The sequence below is a fragment of the Gymnogyps californianus genome, chromosome 2, assembly GCF_018139145.2.
Source record: "Gymnogyps californianus isolate 813 chromosome 2, ASM1813914v2, whole genome shotgun sequence".
NCBI lineage: Eukaryota > Metazoa > Chordata > Aves > Accipitriformes > Cathartidae > Gymnogyps > Gymnogyps californianus.
This window is the reverse complement of record NC_059472.1, coordinates 144,092,734-144,109,262: the sequence shown is the minus strand read 5'-3', so window position 1 is coordinate 144,109,262 and position 16,529 is coordinate 144,092,734. Positions and strand designations below refer to the sequence as shown.

At 39.4% G+C, this 16,529-nt stretch overlaps 1 protein-coding gene across 4 annotated transcripts in view; it reads left to right on the top strand.

The window, feature by feature from the left end:
- Nucleotides 1-456: 456 nt before the first annotated feature.
- The window catches only part of RUNDC3B (RUN domain containing 3B), a 56,688-nt gene continuing 40,615 nt past the window's right edge, over nucleotides 457-16,529 (top strand). For all 4 annotated transcript variants that reach the window (XM_050892391.1, XM_050892394.1, XM_050892392.1 and 1 more), the window contains exons 1-2: nucleotides 457-630; nucleotides 8,043-8,158. In XM_050892391.1, coding sequence (XP_050748348.1) covers nucleotides 527-630; nucleotides 8,043-8,158 — 220 coding nt within the window. In that variant the 5' untranslated portion in view covers nucleotides 457-526. The remainder of the gene's footprint in view (nucleotides 631-8,042; nucleotides 8,159-16,529) is intronic.

Below are 16,529 nucleotides of genomic sequence, written 5' to 3'. Positions count from 1 at the left end.
GGAGCGCAGGAAGTCTCCCCCAGACGCCCTCCTCCGCACCTGGCGCAGCGCTCCCCCTCCCTCGGCCGGGAAGGCGACCCGGCGACCCTCCCGCCGCCTCAGGTGCCGCCGCCTCACCCGCCTCCCGGCCGCTTCTGCTGGCGGCGCGCGCCCGTTTGAAGCACCGGCCGTTGGCGGCGCGGCGCCGCGCCCCTCCCGCGCGCTGATTGGCTGGCGGCGCCAGCGCTCTGCGGCGCTGTGATTCCGAGGCGCTGTGGCTGCCCGGCTGCCGGGAGCGGAGCGGGGCGGGGGGGCCGAGCCGCCCCCGCCGCGGGGACCCCGGCGCCTCCTCGCCCGACCTGCCGCCTGCCTCGGGGCGCTCCTCGCGCGCGGGCCGGGCGGCGGGAGGAGGAGCGGGGAAAACACGGGGGCCGCCTCCTCCTTCTCCTCGGCGTGCGGCGGTGGCGGGCGCAGCATCCTCGAGACCGGGAGGCCGGGAACAAAGGCTCCGCGCCAGCCCCGGCGGCTCCACCTGCCCCCAGCGGAGATGGCGTCCCTCGGCTTAGGGGGGCTCAACGTCTCCGCCCGCAGGAAGAGCGTCCCGTCTCGCAACGCCGCGGTGGAAAGGCGGAACTTGATCACGGTCTGCAGGTGAGCCGCCGGGCCCTGCCCTGCCCGCGCCTGCCCTACCTGAGGGGACCGTTCCTCTCGCCCTCCCGCCGCTTTGGCCGCTGGCAGCCCTGCCCGAGGGGACCGTTCCGCCCCCACCCCGCGGAGCTGACTCGCGGCCCCCTGCTCGTGGCGGCCGCTCGGGGGCGGGAGCGCGGGCGGCAACCCCGCCGCAGCCGGCGGCCGCCCTGTCAGGCGGGAGGCCGGGGATGGGGGGGGGGGGGGCGGGTGCCGGCCTCCGGGGGCATGGAGCGGCGAGAGAGGGCAGCCTCCTCCATCCTGACTCAGCTCCTTCGGGAGCGCTTGCGTGAGGGGTGTTCAGGCGGCGGCCGAGGGGCTGGGGCGCACCTGGCAGCGCCGCCGGGCGCACCGGTGCATCGGGGCGTTAAATGGGTTTTTTTTGGCGGGGGGGGGGGGGAGGTTTGTTTTCGGCACCTTGATTGCGTTCCTGGGCGAAAGGCGGGTGCCGGAGCAAGGCAGGGCAGGCTAAACTCTCAGCAATGTTGAACTGAGGTTTTCATCTTCGTGCAAATAGGATTGGTGTAGCGTCGATTTCTCTTAAACTGGCGCGGTACGGCCGCTTTTAAAATTTACACTTAATATGTATTGGACGTGAAGTGAAACCTAAAACTGTTCTTCCAAGCTGCTGTAGAAGTGGCTAACCGTGTGTTCTTGCTAACGCACTGGTACAACAAGAGCAGTCCCGAGGAGGCTGCCTTTAGGGGATATTTTTATCTCCAAAATCTAGATCAGGAGATCCGCAGTATAGGCTAGATCTAGTGTATTCAAATTTTTTTTTTTTTTGCATCTTAGTGCTGACCCTATACAAGCTTAATGATATTTCCTATGGCTTTCCATGTAAGCGTTTCCACTGCTGTCATTGTTGAATTCATGCAGCATTTCCAAGTGTGCAGTACTGACCCATTACATCATGGCAAACTTTTAAATACATGAATATGCTGGTAGCAATGACATCGTTAGTTCGTTTGTTTCAATTGCTAAATTTTTAAATTATCAAACTAATTTGAATATTATCTGGAGAAGGTCTTCAACAGACTCATGTGAGCTATGATATAATTTTAATTCTCACGAATTTTAATAATGTACCAGGACAACTATTAGATAATTTTGTACCCTCACCACTTAATGCTGCAGCAGTATTTTTCAAAACAGTTTAGGACCCCATATTCTTCCTTTTTTTTTTTTTTGCTTTTATTGTACATTGTTAATGGGTTTTACAAAGTGTAACTGTATCATCCAGCTACTGAAAGGAATTTGCTTCAATGTTCCCTCAAGTCCTAGTGTCTGGGTTTCAGAGTAGCATTGATACTATTCTGTCTTTTCCCAGGCTTTTACGCTTACCTCTACTCTTACCTGTGAAAAAGATATGCAACAAAAACATAGAAAAAGAAGATTTTTATCAAACTTGCTGAAGCAGATCAAATAGAAGAAACAGAAGTTTGCAGTTTCACTACTGTTACAGAGATACAGATATTGCCAGTCTGCAGGCTTGGGAAAACACCAGTTTTATCAAGTAATGATGTAATTGTACAGGATATAAACAGTTCTTTTTAAAGGAGTCTATTGTATTCTACAGAGCTTGCTATTTTTTTTCTGCCTCCTCATTTGAGAGGAACTCTTCTGTACTCTGCTGTTACATTTTATTTTTCAGTTTGTTTATTTCATGTCCTTGTCCTGCAGTCGAAATGATATTGTAACATATTTAAAGATGCTTAGAAATCTGAGGGAATTCAGTCAAACACATATGAAACAAAGAGCTACTGCAGAAACTACTTGAAATTGGCATATTTTGACTATTTGCAGTAAAACAATTTAATTTTGCTATATCTTCACAAAACCTCAAGTTCCTAGTTTGTGAATACACCTTAAAATTTGGAAAGGATGATGAGGAAAAAGGATTTGCATTATTATGATGTGCATACATTTAGTTATATTTTTATTCCTCTGCCAGTGTAAATGTTTAAAATATTTCTGTGCTTTACTGTAGTTATTACACATTTTCTATTATTGAAAAGTGTTATTTGTTAGGAATAGCCAAATTAGTATCAAAACCAGTAAGATAATACTCCTTTCCAATCAAAATCCTATGAGAATGTGAAATATTTCTGGTAAAAATAACTCCAATGAATTGATTCAGTTAAATTTGGATGATATGGCTTGCTACCCACTGAAGGTGAGAGATCACAAGGAAGATATTCTTCTGAATTACTATCTGTTAAGTCTCTGATAATTTAATGAAGTATTTTTGTCAAAGCTTCAATTTAGCAGATTTTTACTTAATAGTTAAACCAGACTTTGGGTTTTTAGTATTTTGTTACAGTGATGATATCTAACTCCTCATGCGGATGTGGATAGTTTCTTATATTTACAGCTTTGGAAGGAACAGTTTGTTTCCACTAAAATGTTGAGTGGCACTGTAGCCATGGGAGGTAATGTAGTTACTTAAGTTCCATAAACCAATTGCATGTGAAAATACATGGTTATGTTTGTGTAACTGCACAGCCGTGATTTAAATTGCAATAATTTTTAGGATTTTTTTGTTTGAATAAGTAATACATGTTCTAAGTTCTGTTTCTCTCCCTACCTTTTTTCCCCTAAAGTTTGATGCCTTCCATTTTCCAATAAGTGGTGCTGGGATTTTGAGGTTGTTCACCTTGTTTTAATCTAGTCTTCCCTAAGATTCATAGATCAAAGATTGTCGTGGTTTAACCCCAGCCGGCAGCTAAGCACCACGCAGCCGCTCGCTCACTCCCCCCCCACCTCTGGGATGGGGGAGAGAATCAGGAAAAAAAAAAAAACCCTCGTGAGTTGAGATAAAGACAGTTTAATAGGACAGAAAGGAATGAAAAACAATGATAACGATAATAATAATATGAAAATAGTAATACTAAAAGAATTAAACTATACAAAGCAAGTGGTGCACAATGCAATTGCTCACCACTCATTGACCGATGCCCAGTTACTTCCCGAGCCGCGATCCGCCCCTCCCAGCCAGCTCCCCCAGTTTATATACTGGGCATGATGTCATATGGTATGGAATAGCTCTTTGGCCAGTTTGGGTCAGCTGTCCTGGCTGTGTCCCCTCCCAGCTTCTTGTGCCCCCTCCAGCCTTCTTGCTGGCTGGACATGAGAAGCTGAAAAATCCTTGACTTAGTATAAACACTACTTAGCTACAACTAAAAACATCAGTGCGTTATCAACATTATTTTCCTTCTAAATCCAAAACACAGCACTATACCAGCTACTAGGAAGAAAATTAACTCTGTCCTAGCTGAAACCAGGACAAAGATCCATATAGATACAGAACTGCCAAAAAAGTAGAGACAGGCCTTGGAAGTGAGGGTCATAGCTTAAATACAGAATGTTAACACAGAATTGAACAACTGTCAGGAAATGTATTTTTAAAATAGTGATTTTGCTACTATGCATAAGAGCTGTTGCAGTGACGTTGACCCTTAGCTGAACTGTCTGGTTTCATGTCCAAGCCATGTTCTCCAGCATAAGGGATATTAGTTTATAATCTTGGGGATTATTCTATATTAACAGTTTACGTTCTTTAAAATGGCATTTTAATGACATTTCCCAAGTTGCAAGCTAAATAAATTTGACAGAATCCTTCCATTCGTTTGAAAACTGAGAGGAGCAGAATCTGACAATGAAAAGTGACAAATTCATATAGCAGTCAAATTTTCTGCCTGTTTGCTTTTTGATTAGAGGCTTGTTGATGTTTTGGAAATAAGCCTATAGACCTGGGATATATCCACAAAAGGTTTGACTTTGGTTTGGAGTTATTAAAGAAATTTGGGAGACCGTCTTGTGCATCTTGCAAAACAGTGGATGAACCTACCCCAAAAAGATTGCTATAAATCTTTCGTATTCAAGAATGTTTCCCTCTTATGTAATTCAGAAGTTTTTTTAAGGTTGGAGAATGCTACTATTTCTACATCCTTTTTTGGCTCAAGCAAGACTAGATTTGTGACAGAGAAGAATATGTAAGAATCTGAAAACATCAGAGTTCACGAAGGTCATTTAGAAACACTGATATTGGAATCTCTCCAATGGCAGTTACCATGTGGGGAAAAAAAAACCTCAAACAACAAAACAACCCTATTGTTGCAGTGATACAGTGGGAAATGACTGGATAAAAGACATTTTTTTAAAGAGTCTTGAAGCAACAGGTATTGGAGCTATTTTACTCCTCTGCTCCTACAGTCCACCAAAAAGTTAATCTTAGAAAATTTTACGTTTTCAAGCCACTTTACTTTCTCATGCCCTTTTGTTACAGTTTCTCTGCTAACCTTTGAAGTGTGGGTAGACTGTTGCTCTAGAGTGCAATGCTGCTGTAGCAGCCCCATGGAGAGACGATGAAGTTGTGGGCAACAAAGGGAAACAACAAAGCTGCTCTAACTCTACCTACTTGAACGTTTTTTCTTCACAGCTCTTGTGTACTTTAGACCTGACCTTTTCTGTCTTGATTTTCAGTCTCCAAGTGGTTCCACATAACTGTGCAAGAGCATGGGCTTTCTTTTCTGGGGGGCTGTACACTGGAAACAACATATGAGGCATCTTTCATGACTGAGTAAAATTGCTTACCCAATGCTTACAGTGTAACCTTTTTTCAAAGGTGTCACTTCTACATACCTTAAATCCTTTTTCCAGTCTGCGCGGTAAGCATGGTGAAGTGTGAATATCTAACATCCAAAACGCGCTTGTGACTTTTAACTTACACTTAGAGATATGTTTGCCTTTCTGTAGTACTGGAGAAAAAAGAAAAAGAAAAAAAAACCAAACCACCACAGAAGTATTTGCCTAACAATTTTTTTAAATCTCCCCAAAAATATTTCTGGCCAATCAAATTTTGCCTGGTAGCACTGTTATCTTCCTGGTGTACAGAAATAAGGTGTACATACTCGCACTCCCTGTCAGTTCTCCTAAAAACCAATTTCAGCCAAACTTGACATAGCTGTAAAGGTTGTTTAGGTTTTTGGTGAAAGAGTAGAGTAGAGAGATAGAAATTAATATTTCTATGGAGAGCATGGTGGCAGTAATATGAGCACTTAAAAAGACCACCATTAATGATGATCTCTAGACTGTCTTGTCTAATCAGACCCTAGGTATTTAAAAATCGTTGTATCCTTAAAAACTAGATATATTTTTTTTTCTTCAATTGAATTGCAGAATGCTTTAAAATTAAAAAAAGAAATTACTTATCTGTGATTTTTAGAAGTGTATGTGAATTACTCTTAAGTGTTTTTTCTTGAATATGTGTCCATTTCTGAATATGTATCCCATACAATATTAACCAGTGAATTTTTAAGTAGGACACTGAATAGAGGAAAAATAGGCATAGCTACATATTATACACTACTTTGTTTTGCAGTTTATGGATGATCGTGTCATGATTGTGTCTCTGAGTTTTAAGATGATATTCCTATATATAGTCCAGTACATTACACTGCTAACTCACTGTCTCTCTTGTGTATGTACCCATGAGTGAGTGATATGCCGCACCTTCTCTTTTTCAGACCTGCACGGTGTGGGAGGAGTCTTCTTGTTACAGTTAATACTGACTTAGTCATGGCATTGCTATATGCATTTATTTTTCAAAATTAAGAAGTTTTTTTATAGATAATTTCACAGCTCTGCTATAGATTTGAGGAAACAATCATTACTGCCGTTAGAGTAGTCAATAGCAATGATACTGACTAGGTAGAAATTTACTGGTGGGCATGCACGTCTCTCACTTACTCAAAATTGGTTAAAAATGTGGAGGAGTTCAAAACTGAGTCATAACTTGGCGCTGCAGAAGCAGCTTCCTCCCCCACCCTTCTCACTCCTAATTCCTGTCCTGCCAAAAACACTACAACAATAGAAGCCTGCAGGAAAGGTAGGATGGGGAGTCTTTATTCAGAAGTTTACTTAGTATGACATAATTGAGTTGAAACTCCTGAAATCTATATGTCAATTCAGTTTGAGCGTAATTATTTTCATTTAGCAAATGAGCATCAGGAGGCTGGGCTGACTCCACTAAGGATGCAGTTAAGTTACTTTTACAGTACAGAGCATTTGAAAATAGTACTGCTGGTTTAAGGAGTCTCATTCCTGCCCATGCCTATATAATATGCTGCTTCTGCAGCTGTGGTGTAGAACAGTTTGTGTTGAGATGCTGTGAGGCATATTTATTATGAATGTGTCCATATTTAAGAGTCATTCCACCCCTTCTCTGAGGTACTGAAAATCTAGACCAGTTCATAGTGAGTCCCATAAAAAGTAGAACTGGCACAACTGAGGGAGCAGTGTGCTCAGGTATAGGGTCTGGGATGAGCAGGCAGAGTGAGAACTTCCTAAGCTGGTACTGTTGAAGTTTGGGTGTTGTGAAAACTACCTCCTCAGGCTCTAGTATGACTCCATTAATACAAATAAGGATTGTTGCAAAAAACACAATAAAGGCCTCAAAACTTTCAAAGTTGAGGACATATGAAACTTGCCTTGGCACTGAAAACTGAACAACAAGGAGCAGAAAGGAAAATAAAAATGGATTATGATTAAAATGGCAAAGGCAAGAGAAAAATCAGTTTTTGTCTTGTTTCTTGAGGTTTAAACTATCTGCTGAATAAGAATAAAATTGTGTAAGTGCAGGTGTAACTAAACACAACTAACTGGCTAATTGACTAGTTACATCTTGTCTGCTTTTTACAGTGGCTTGACTCAGCCTTTCCAATTTCAAATGTTAGATCATTTAAATTGATAGCTTTTCTGGCATAATAATGAAGTAATATGGTGCTGAATAGGGATTACCCCCATTCACAGGGAAATCAGCCTGTCCAAGTTAATGCACAGAGTTAACAGTGCATAAAAATTCATTGTTTTATAATATGTTTGGATTATTCTTGCATTAGGATAAAATTACAGTGTTCTCATAATAGGGTAAAGTTTATACTTCTGATTCTTGGGCATCGATTTTGGGAATAAAAGCAGCATTGACGAAATGTCAGGCAAAAATGATGATGTTTAGGATTACAAAGAGAAATTGATGTTGGATGCTTTTGAGTGCTCGTTTTTCTACAGCTTTGTTAAAATAGTTTAGAGAAGAGGAAAATAATTAGAAACAATTAGCTCACTTCTATGTAAAAAGTGTGGGGATTTTTATTTTCTTTTTGTTTTTAAGGCTTTATGCCTAAGACCAACAATGATGATTGTATTTCCAGGCTATTTCTCGATGTGGCATGTGTTTGTGTTGCTCTGACTGAACTTGAAATCATCAAGGTGGTTTTCTGGTTCTTTGCTCATGTGGTTTATACAGACTACTGTCCTGCTATCGAGGACCAATAGCTATGCATATAATTTATGATTGTCCTGTACTTTTCCTCTAGGTTTTCAGTCAAGACTCTGATTGACCGTTCCTGTTTTGAGACTATAGATGATACTTCCCCTGAATTTAATAATTTTGCAGCCATTCTGGAACAGATTCTAAGTCATCGACTGAAAGGTATGTTAATTAACTTCCTTACTGGTGATGTTTTTGCCATGAGAATTTGTTTATATGAAACCAGTGTACATCTGTAGAAACTCCTTGATGCTGAATGAAAGTGTTGGCTTTCTTTGTGTGTCTGTGCCTTTGCTGTTGCCTTCCTGATTGTTTGCATTACTTTGAAAAGTGAAGGAAATGGTTTTTGTGAAACGTTTCCAATGTTCTTGTTGGAAGCCTTCTCGGCTGGTAATTAAGCAAGTGGATGTTGCCATGGTGCTGAGCTCTGTCTGCTTTTCTGCTTTATGATAAGGCTGTGTCCAAAGAGTCTGAGTCTGAAAGACAATTGTAGTGTTTTCTGCTTTAACAGAAGCTATAGAGAGCATATCTGTGGTGCTGCTCCCTTTTCTTTCTCCCTTGCCTGCTTTTGTTGCCTTCTTTTCCAGATACTGTATTTAGGTCCTTTCATTCCCGTCCCCCCATCCCCCTAGTGAAGCTGGTTTTTGCTACTGGAATTTAATGGAACTGGATTAAATTGCTTTTGAGAAAGGTCAGTTGTTGATTTTCCTCTTGTTATCGCAGTCAGATGTTGTTCTAATTCTAGAAGATGTCTGTTTGTGTTTTCTGATTGTTCTGGAGGAAGCTGCTTTGCTAAAAGAACAGAGCGTACCTTAGCAGTAACAGTTGCTAGAAAAGGACTTTGGAAGCTTCTCCTCATTTCTTAGCTCTGTGTACAGTTTCTGAAATTATTTGAGGATTATGAAGGACATCATAATCATCTAAATATAGATGTGTAATATGACAATATACTCCTTTTCATACTTTTGCTTTTTAATATTCATAACTAAGCTTTGTGAACAATATTGTGTGTAGGCTGACATTTGAGTAGCACAATTACTACCTGCTGTCATTCTGTCAGAGAAGGGGAAAAAAAAAAAAAAATCACACAGTGGGGTAGAAACATAGTGTTTGTCACATTCTGACAAAGATTATTGGAGTGATTATGGGTACTTAGCAACTTGACACTGCAGGGAAATTGCTCTGTTTTCTCCTTTTCCCCCAGCTTCAGTGATGTTTGAGCAAAAATCATTATGAATTCCCCCCCCGACATTCCTTTGCTTCACAGCCAAGTATTCAGGACAGGCAGTACACAGAAGAAGCCTTGACAGGTTGGCAAATGGGTTACAGGCAAATGGAATTTGCAAGTAAAAAATTATTTCAAATAAGAAATAGAGAAAATCAAAAAGCTAAATTGTTGTTTCAGTCTTTGCCTTGTAATTACCCGTATGACTTTCTAAGTTTGCAGAATTAAATAAAAATACAGGAAAAGGCAGCAACTTGTGCATCGCATTGCAAATGGGGAATATTTTGGTAATAAGCTAGATCACTGCGAGTAATTGTTTTATTCTTTAAAAACTTGAAAGGGAAATTGAGATAATAAATGTACCATGACAATTCAAATTTTAGGAGGGTATATATTATACAACACAGGGCTTGAAAGAAATTGCATTTTATTGATGGAAATGACTAATATATTCTGAATGCATACTTCGTGTCAGTAGGAGCACACTAAAAGCAGACTGGTGATTGCAGTGGGTTGTATAAAATGTTTTAAAGCAGGCAGAACATACATGATTGTCTATGAATGGCTTCATTGTATCAAAGTTGTCAGGATAATCCCATGGCAGTGTAGTTAAACGGATGATCCAGATTTGAGAGTTATAGACCTTTCCTTTCTTAAGGCCATGGCAAATAACAATTCTTACTTTTTAATTTCCTTCGGAAGTACTGGGTGAGAAAGGAAGAATTAAAAAAAAAAGTATTTAATTTGCATTGTAAAGGACTAAATTTACTTTTATTAGAAAACTTTTACTGGCATAAAAAACTTTAATGTCTTTTCTGACATTAAATATAATACGGTTTTGAGGAGCAAAGCATAGTCTTGATGGAATATAGTGACTGTTGCTGCTTATTGGTTTCGTGTTCAGATAGGATCCAGACAAAACAAAACGGAAGGAAGAAGGATAGCCATTTTAAGGGGAGAAAATGTTCAACTACAGGGATTAGAATTTTATGCTTCTCCTGAAACCATTGCAATTAAGAATTCTGAAATAATAGTTCTCCAAGCCTCATCCTCCTCTGCTAAAAATACCAGTTATAGCAATATGAGCACCATTTAAAAATTGTTTTTTGATAAGTAACTGATCTGATGTTGCCAGCTCTGAATAGCAAAAGGGTCATGAAACAACATTCATAGTGGTTTGGGTGGTTTTGTTGGTTTATTTTTTCTTTTCAGAATCATTGAAGAATTTAGTTTGCAAAGTACCGTAGAAAGTCATCCAGTCCAATGTCTTGCTCAAAGCAGGGCTGTCTCAGATTGCTCACGGCATTTTCCAGTTGAGTGTTGAAAATCTCCATGACATTTCTTAAACTCAGTGCAGTTTGCTACAGAATTCCCCCCCCCACCCCCTCCCCCCACTTTGTGCTTACCTTTCCCTGATATTCGCGGTGGTCTTCACCGGATCCTGTGGTGAGCCAGACCAGGAAGTCAAACAGGCAGAAAACTAATGACCTTCCCCATGGATGCACTTCTTTAACCCAGCTGCTCATTTTCTTAAGAGTGGTTTAGATGTGGGTGTTTGCTTAGTGATAACATGAGGTTGGCATAAATATGTCACCTCACACAACAGAGATCTGTGAACACTGCTTGAATGCAGGTATCTGTTCATGTGATACAGAAGACTTAGCACATGTGGCACCAAAATAGTTCCAAAAAAGGTAACATAATATGCCATGGCCAAAAGGCGACATCTGTACTACCTTACAGTTACACATACACCAGTGCCAATAAGTAGCAGTCAGGAATAGGCCACTGTTGTTAGAAAAAGCAGTCTGGCTCACAGTCTATTTTTTAATTGCCCGAAGGAAGAGAGAGAGAGAGTTTGGGTAAGCTGTATTAACTGTCTTTTCAGGGATTGCAAGCCGTTCACTGCCTTCTGCTCTAGAAAGTAGAGAGACGCTTATCCCTGTACTGTGTAATACTGTATGTGCAGTATACCTGGTACTTCCTAGAAGCACTGGATTTATTGTGAATGCAGAGTAGACCAAATATCGTAATGAGGAGGATATAAAGCATGTGTTCTTCCTGTCATTAAAATAAGCTGTGTGGCATGCCTGCTGGCAAGATATGATACTACTGGACAGGACAATTGAAGATCTTGAAAAGGTAGGAGAGGAGGAGTAACAGAAAGAAGATGAGTGACTAATTACTCTTTTATTCCTTTTATTCCTTCTCAGGAATAAGAATTTGCATGGTTTTATAATGCAGTAGAGGGTAAGTGATATTCTGAGTGGATACAGAGACAATGTATTTGAAGGTCTCTGGACCAACTAAAACCTATAGTCCTGAAAGGGATTTTACACATTTGTATACGAATGTATGTGTATTTGATAATCTTTAAAGCAAGCTGAGTAATTTCAGGAGCCATTTTTTTCCCCAGGTAGTTGTTTGGAATTTGTTCCTTTCTTAACCATTCTGTACTGTGGTATCTTGTAGTTGTTTTGGTGGTTTCTTGTTTTCACTGCTGGCCACAGATTTTTCATGTACATTTCGTGTAAGTGTCCTTTATCAGATCAGCTAAGTAAATATAGTTAGTGCAGAAATGGTAGGGGCATCAAGAAGTGTTCAGCAACAGTACTTGGGATTTGATCACAGGTATATCCTAGCAGATTTAAAACCTGAAGTCAATTCAAAGTGATGTATATATTGTCTTTACTATATCACAATGTATGGTTTTCTGCCTTTTTCTATCACTTTAAATTAGTTTTAACTGAGTTAATACTGAAAAACATCAATAACTATTGTAGATTTTTATGGCCGTCATCTCAAACATATTTCAGAAAACTATTGTCATGTGTATGTATTTGTTGACTTACTAGGTTTTCATTGTAATATCCTTTACAGCAAAATGTGTTTATATACAAACTGCTAGTCAGTATGCATGCTTAGAAATAGTTTCAGTGTATAAATTAAGTTCTATCACTGACAACGTGTATAGTGCATCTTGCTTGTGACTTCTGTAATTTTTGCCTGTCATGGTTCCTGTGAGCATACTTGTCATCTATACACTTATTTGCATTTACCACCATAATGACACAAACCAGTATGCTATACTGTGCTATTTTGACACTTTCACAACTTTATGTGCCTTTTTTCTTGTACGTACATTTAGAACGTATTATAAACACATCAAAACCTTCTGCCAGAGTTGCTTGTGGAAGCTGCTTGTCTCTATCTGATCTATGTTATTCCTAATTTTTAGTGACTGTGGAGTTCATCTGCTTGCTTTTCTTTTTTCTTTTAGAAAACTTACTATGAGTAGTAACCTTCTAGGGTGATCAGTGCTGCTGGAGTGGAAAGACAAATGTAATAATCTCTTCCTTTCCTCATTCTATAAAATGTTCTAGTTTCATGTATCATCAATAGACTGGTGGTAGTAATGGTAAATGGCTGTACTAGTGATGTCACTGGTAAATGTTCAGTTTTTGTACTTCTTCATAGTAAGGTGAATTATTAAATAATTCATTTCTGAAGCAGTGACAGACTTTTCTTATATCTGCAATGCACAATTTATCCTTTCCCATATGGTTTTTATTTTACTTATTTATTTTTAGGAGGGAAAAAAAAAAGCCCTTACTACTACCTGCTATTTCATGGATTCTTTTTCTTTTTAAGCAATGAATATTAATATAATTTATATTAATCAAAATTCACTGAATTCTAATAATTCAGGCATAAACAGTGGTTACAGAGGGAAAGGATATGAATTATGCGTGCAGAAGACAATTTGCACTTGTAGGTCTAGGTCACAGATGAGGAAGCAGGGTTCTTTGAGTAAGTAAGATGCAGCTTGTAATGCTCCTCATTCTGAGAGAGACAAGTCTGCTGGATAAAATAGTTAAGGTAATGGAGATATAATGGGGATGAAAAAGGTAGGTTAAGGAAATAAGAGCTGAAGGCACTACTGTCATGAAAAGAATGAAGTCTAAGCATATAGCTGCGGTGGCCCTTTATTTGGTGCAATAATGCTATTAGCAGGATAGCTTTTGTTACTAGATTTAATATTTATACACACATAGTCACCCTATTACTGGTTTTGGCTAAAAAGAAATAGTAGGGCTTTTGTGTAGTTCATGCTTTAGGTCATTCTCCTTTCTCCTGTGGGGAGAAAAATCTTAAATGAATTTATAATTGTCTTGGAGGACTGGGTTTATGAACTACTGTAAATTTTTAATTTTTAATGACCGATTCTGTAGGCCCAGAATAAAAGAGTAGGTATCACAGAAGTTCCTCAAAGGAATAGCATGCCAGTTTATTACCAACAAGTTGTATTAAAACTTAGTTTTTGCAGGATAGAAAAATTTGCTGTGAACTAAATAATACAGGGAAGTCTAGAGAAAACGTGTCTGTACCTTAGAGCATCCTAGTCATTACTACTTTGCAACTGTGGAACTTTGTAGATATGAAATTGGACTGTGATTGAGTAGGAATCAAACCATTTAATGTCTTATTTGTGAAGAATTTCTTGGGTGTGAAAAAAGATCTGCAACAACTAGTGTTGTGGATGTTTGTATCTAGTTCTCAGACTGGAGCAGAAATGGGTTAATACAAATGGGTATGTAGCAGTATTCAAAAATGTTGTGAAATAAAAATTTTTCACAATATTGTTTCTATTTGCTTTGCAGTTCTGTAGCCAAGAATTGAATTAATTTGAACAATGTTTAGTATTAAATATGCAGCTTCTCATGCTTACCTACTAATTTTGTTTGGCTGACAAAAACAATAATGTCATTCCTGTTGGAATAGCTGTCAGCTTCTGTGTCTTCTGATGACGTATAAACTTCATGCAAAGACCTCATACTTTTTGTCCTTTGGACCTCCCAGGAAACTTACTCTTTCCTTAAGAAGTACTTTGATAGAATATAAGTTGTATACTAAAATTAGCTTTCAAGTTTATTAAGACTCTTTAAAATTTAGATATGATTTTAGAATCATAGAATCGTAGAACAGCCCAGGTTGGAAGGGACCTCAAAAGATCTTCTGGTCCAACCATTTGTGGAAAAGGGAGGGAGCCTAGATGAGATTATGTAGCACCCTGTCCAATCACATCTTGAAAACCTCCAGCGATGGGGACTCTACCACATCCCTGGGGAGGTTGTTCCAGTGAATGATTGTTCTTACTGTAAAAAAATTCTTTCTTACGTTGAGATGAAACCTCTCCTGGTGCAACTTGTACCCATTGCCCTTTGTCTTCTCCATGTGGCTCCTTGTAAAGAGAGAGGCTCCATCCTCTTTGTAGCCACCCTTTAAGTACTGAAATATCGTGATGAGTTCCCCTGTGAGCCTTCTCTTCCCTAGGGAGAAAAGACCTAATGCTGTCAGTCTTCCATCATGGGGCAGGTTCTCCATCTGTCTGATCATCTTCGTGGCCCTCCTTTGGACCCTCTCCAATCTGTCTGTGTCCTCCTTGAATTGTGAGGACCAGAACTGGACGCAGTACTCCAGGCACAGCCTGACAAGTGCTGAGTAGTGGGAGCTATTTCATTCCTCATTCTTGAGAGTTCTCGTGGCTGTGTACATTGAGTGCATTGAGGGCCAAATAGAATTTCATGCGCTGAAAGCTTTTAAAATTGTAGGGAATGTACGGCTTAATGTCTTATTTAGTAGTTCTTCAAATACATTCTCACTATTCTCAGACAGTCTTTTCCAACATTTTTCTGTGTGTAGAATGATTAAGGAAGTTTTTCTTCAGATGGTGTTAATTACTAGAGTGGGGCAAGGTTTAAAGTAAGGAGAAAATAGTGAAATATAGAAGTCCTTGGTTCACAAAAGGTCCTGAGCCAGCTGTGAGTTTCAAGTGAAGACAATTCCTACTGAAGTCTGAAACCCATCATACCCTCTCACAGAGCTAGCTGTGAGATGACAGCCCGTTGTTATGTCAGAGTATATTGTAATTATGGCCAGCTTGCTTTGTTGATCAGTGTAAGCCAAATAAGTGCTGTGTGCTGGTATGTATTTCTGTTATAAAGGTATTTTTGTTTTTAAATGACGTGTTTTTCAGGTGTTTATTGGTAAAAGGAATTGCTTTCAATTAGTGACTTCAGAAAACGATAGAGTGAAACTGTCCGTTTTTTGCAGAATATATTCTGTCCTTAAGATAGTTTGGAAAAGCCACAAAAGTTATTGTATGATATGCTTGCCTTTATTAGTTGGCACTGGAATTGGTGACACAAAGTCATCTTCACACTTAAGTTGCATTTAATTTTGCAGGTATAATCCCCAGGGCAGAAATGTTTCTGATATGGTAAAAAAAATATGAAAAATATCTGTAGCTTTTCGTGTTGTTAAAATGCCGTTGAATTCTTGCTGCTGTCCATGACACTTGGCATTTCAATAAAAACAGTAAGTGTGTAAGAGCGCTTACCTCATGGAAATTCTTTTGTTTTAGTCCTTAGAGCTGAGATGATCTGAATCTACAATAACGGAAGCACCTTGGGATTTTGTTTTTCCTTTGGCGTATTGAATAGTATATATAAATTCTTCCTGCCTTTTTTTTTTTTAATAAGTCTTTTATCAAGCTTTGAATTTAATAAATAAATTCATGTGGTGAAGTAAGCAGATGAGCCACAAAGTCAAGTTACATGCACCCTCTAGGGAAAAAAAACCCACCACTTGAATTTCTTAAGATCATAGGAGACAGATCTTTGACACTACTCTGGCTACACTTGGAGCTAAGATAAGTCATGCTAGATAAAAATATTGTTGTCATCATATTTTGGCATTTTATTTTTGGTATGTATGATTTGCAGTATCAGTCTAATATATTCTTTCTTGAAATCTGAGCTTTCTAACAGTAAAAGAATTAAAGTCTTTCTGATAAATTAGTAAGCCTCCAGAAGTACAACTCAAGACTTGAAATAAAATAAAATTAGCTTAACAATAAGATCTCATTTTACATGGAGAAAAGGTTTTGCACGTACGTAATAATGGCAGTCACCAGAGGGCAATGTTCCTCTTACTTTTTATATACCTGTTCGCAGTTGTATGCTGTTCAGTCTGAAAAATGGGGCTGAACTGTTGAGTCTGTGATGAAATTTATTTTGTGTGGAATGGTTGCAAGTAGCATGTAATTTTGCCTTTTGTTTTCTAACTGCAGTACATTCCAAGGTGGAAAAAAAAATGAAGGATTTTGGTGAAAGCTCCAGAAGAGTTATTGATTTGCTCAATTCATTTTGGTCAACTTCCCAAGGAATGTTCTGTCTGTACTCAAAATAAATTGTGACTGCAAAATTTTTTTATCATGCATCAATTTCTCCTTCAGTGAAAGCACAT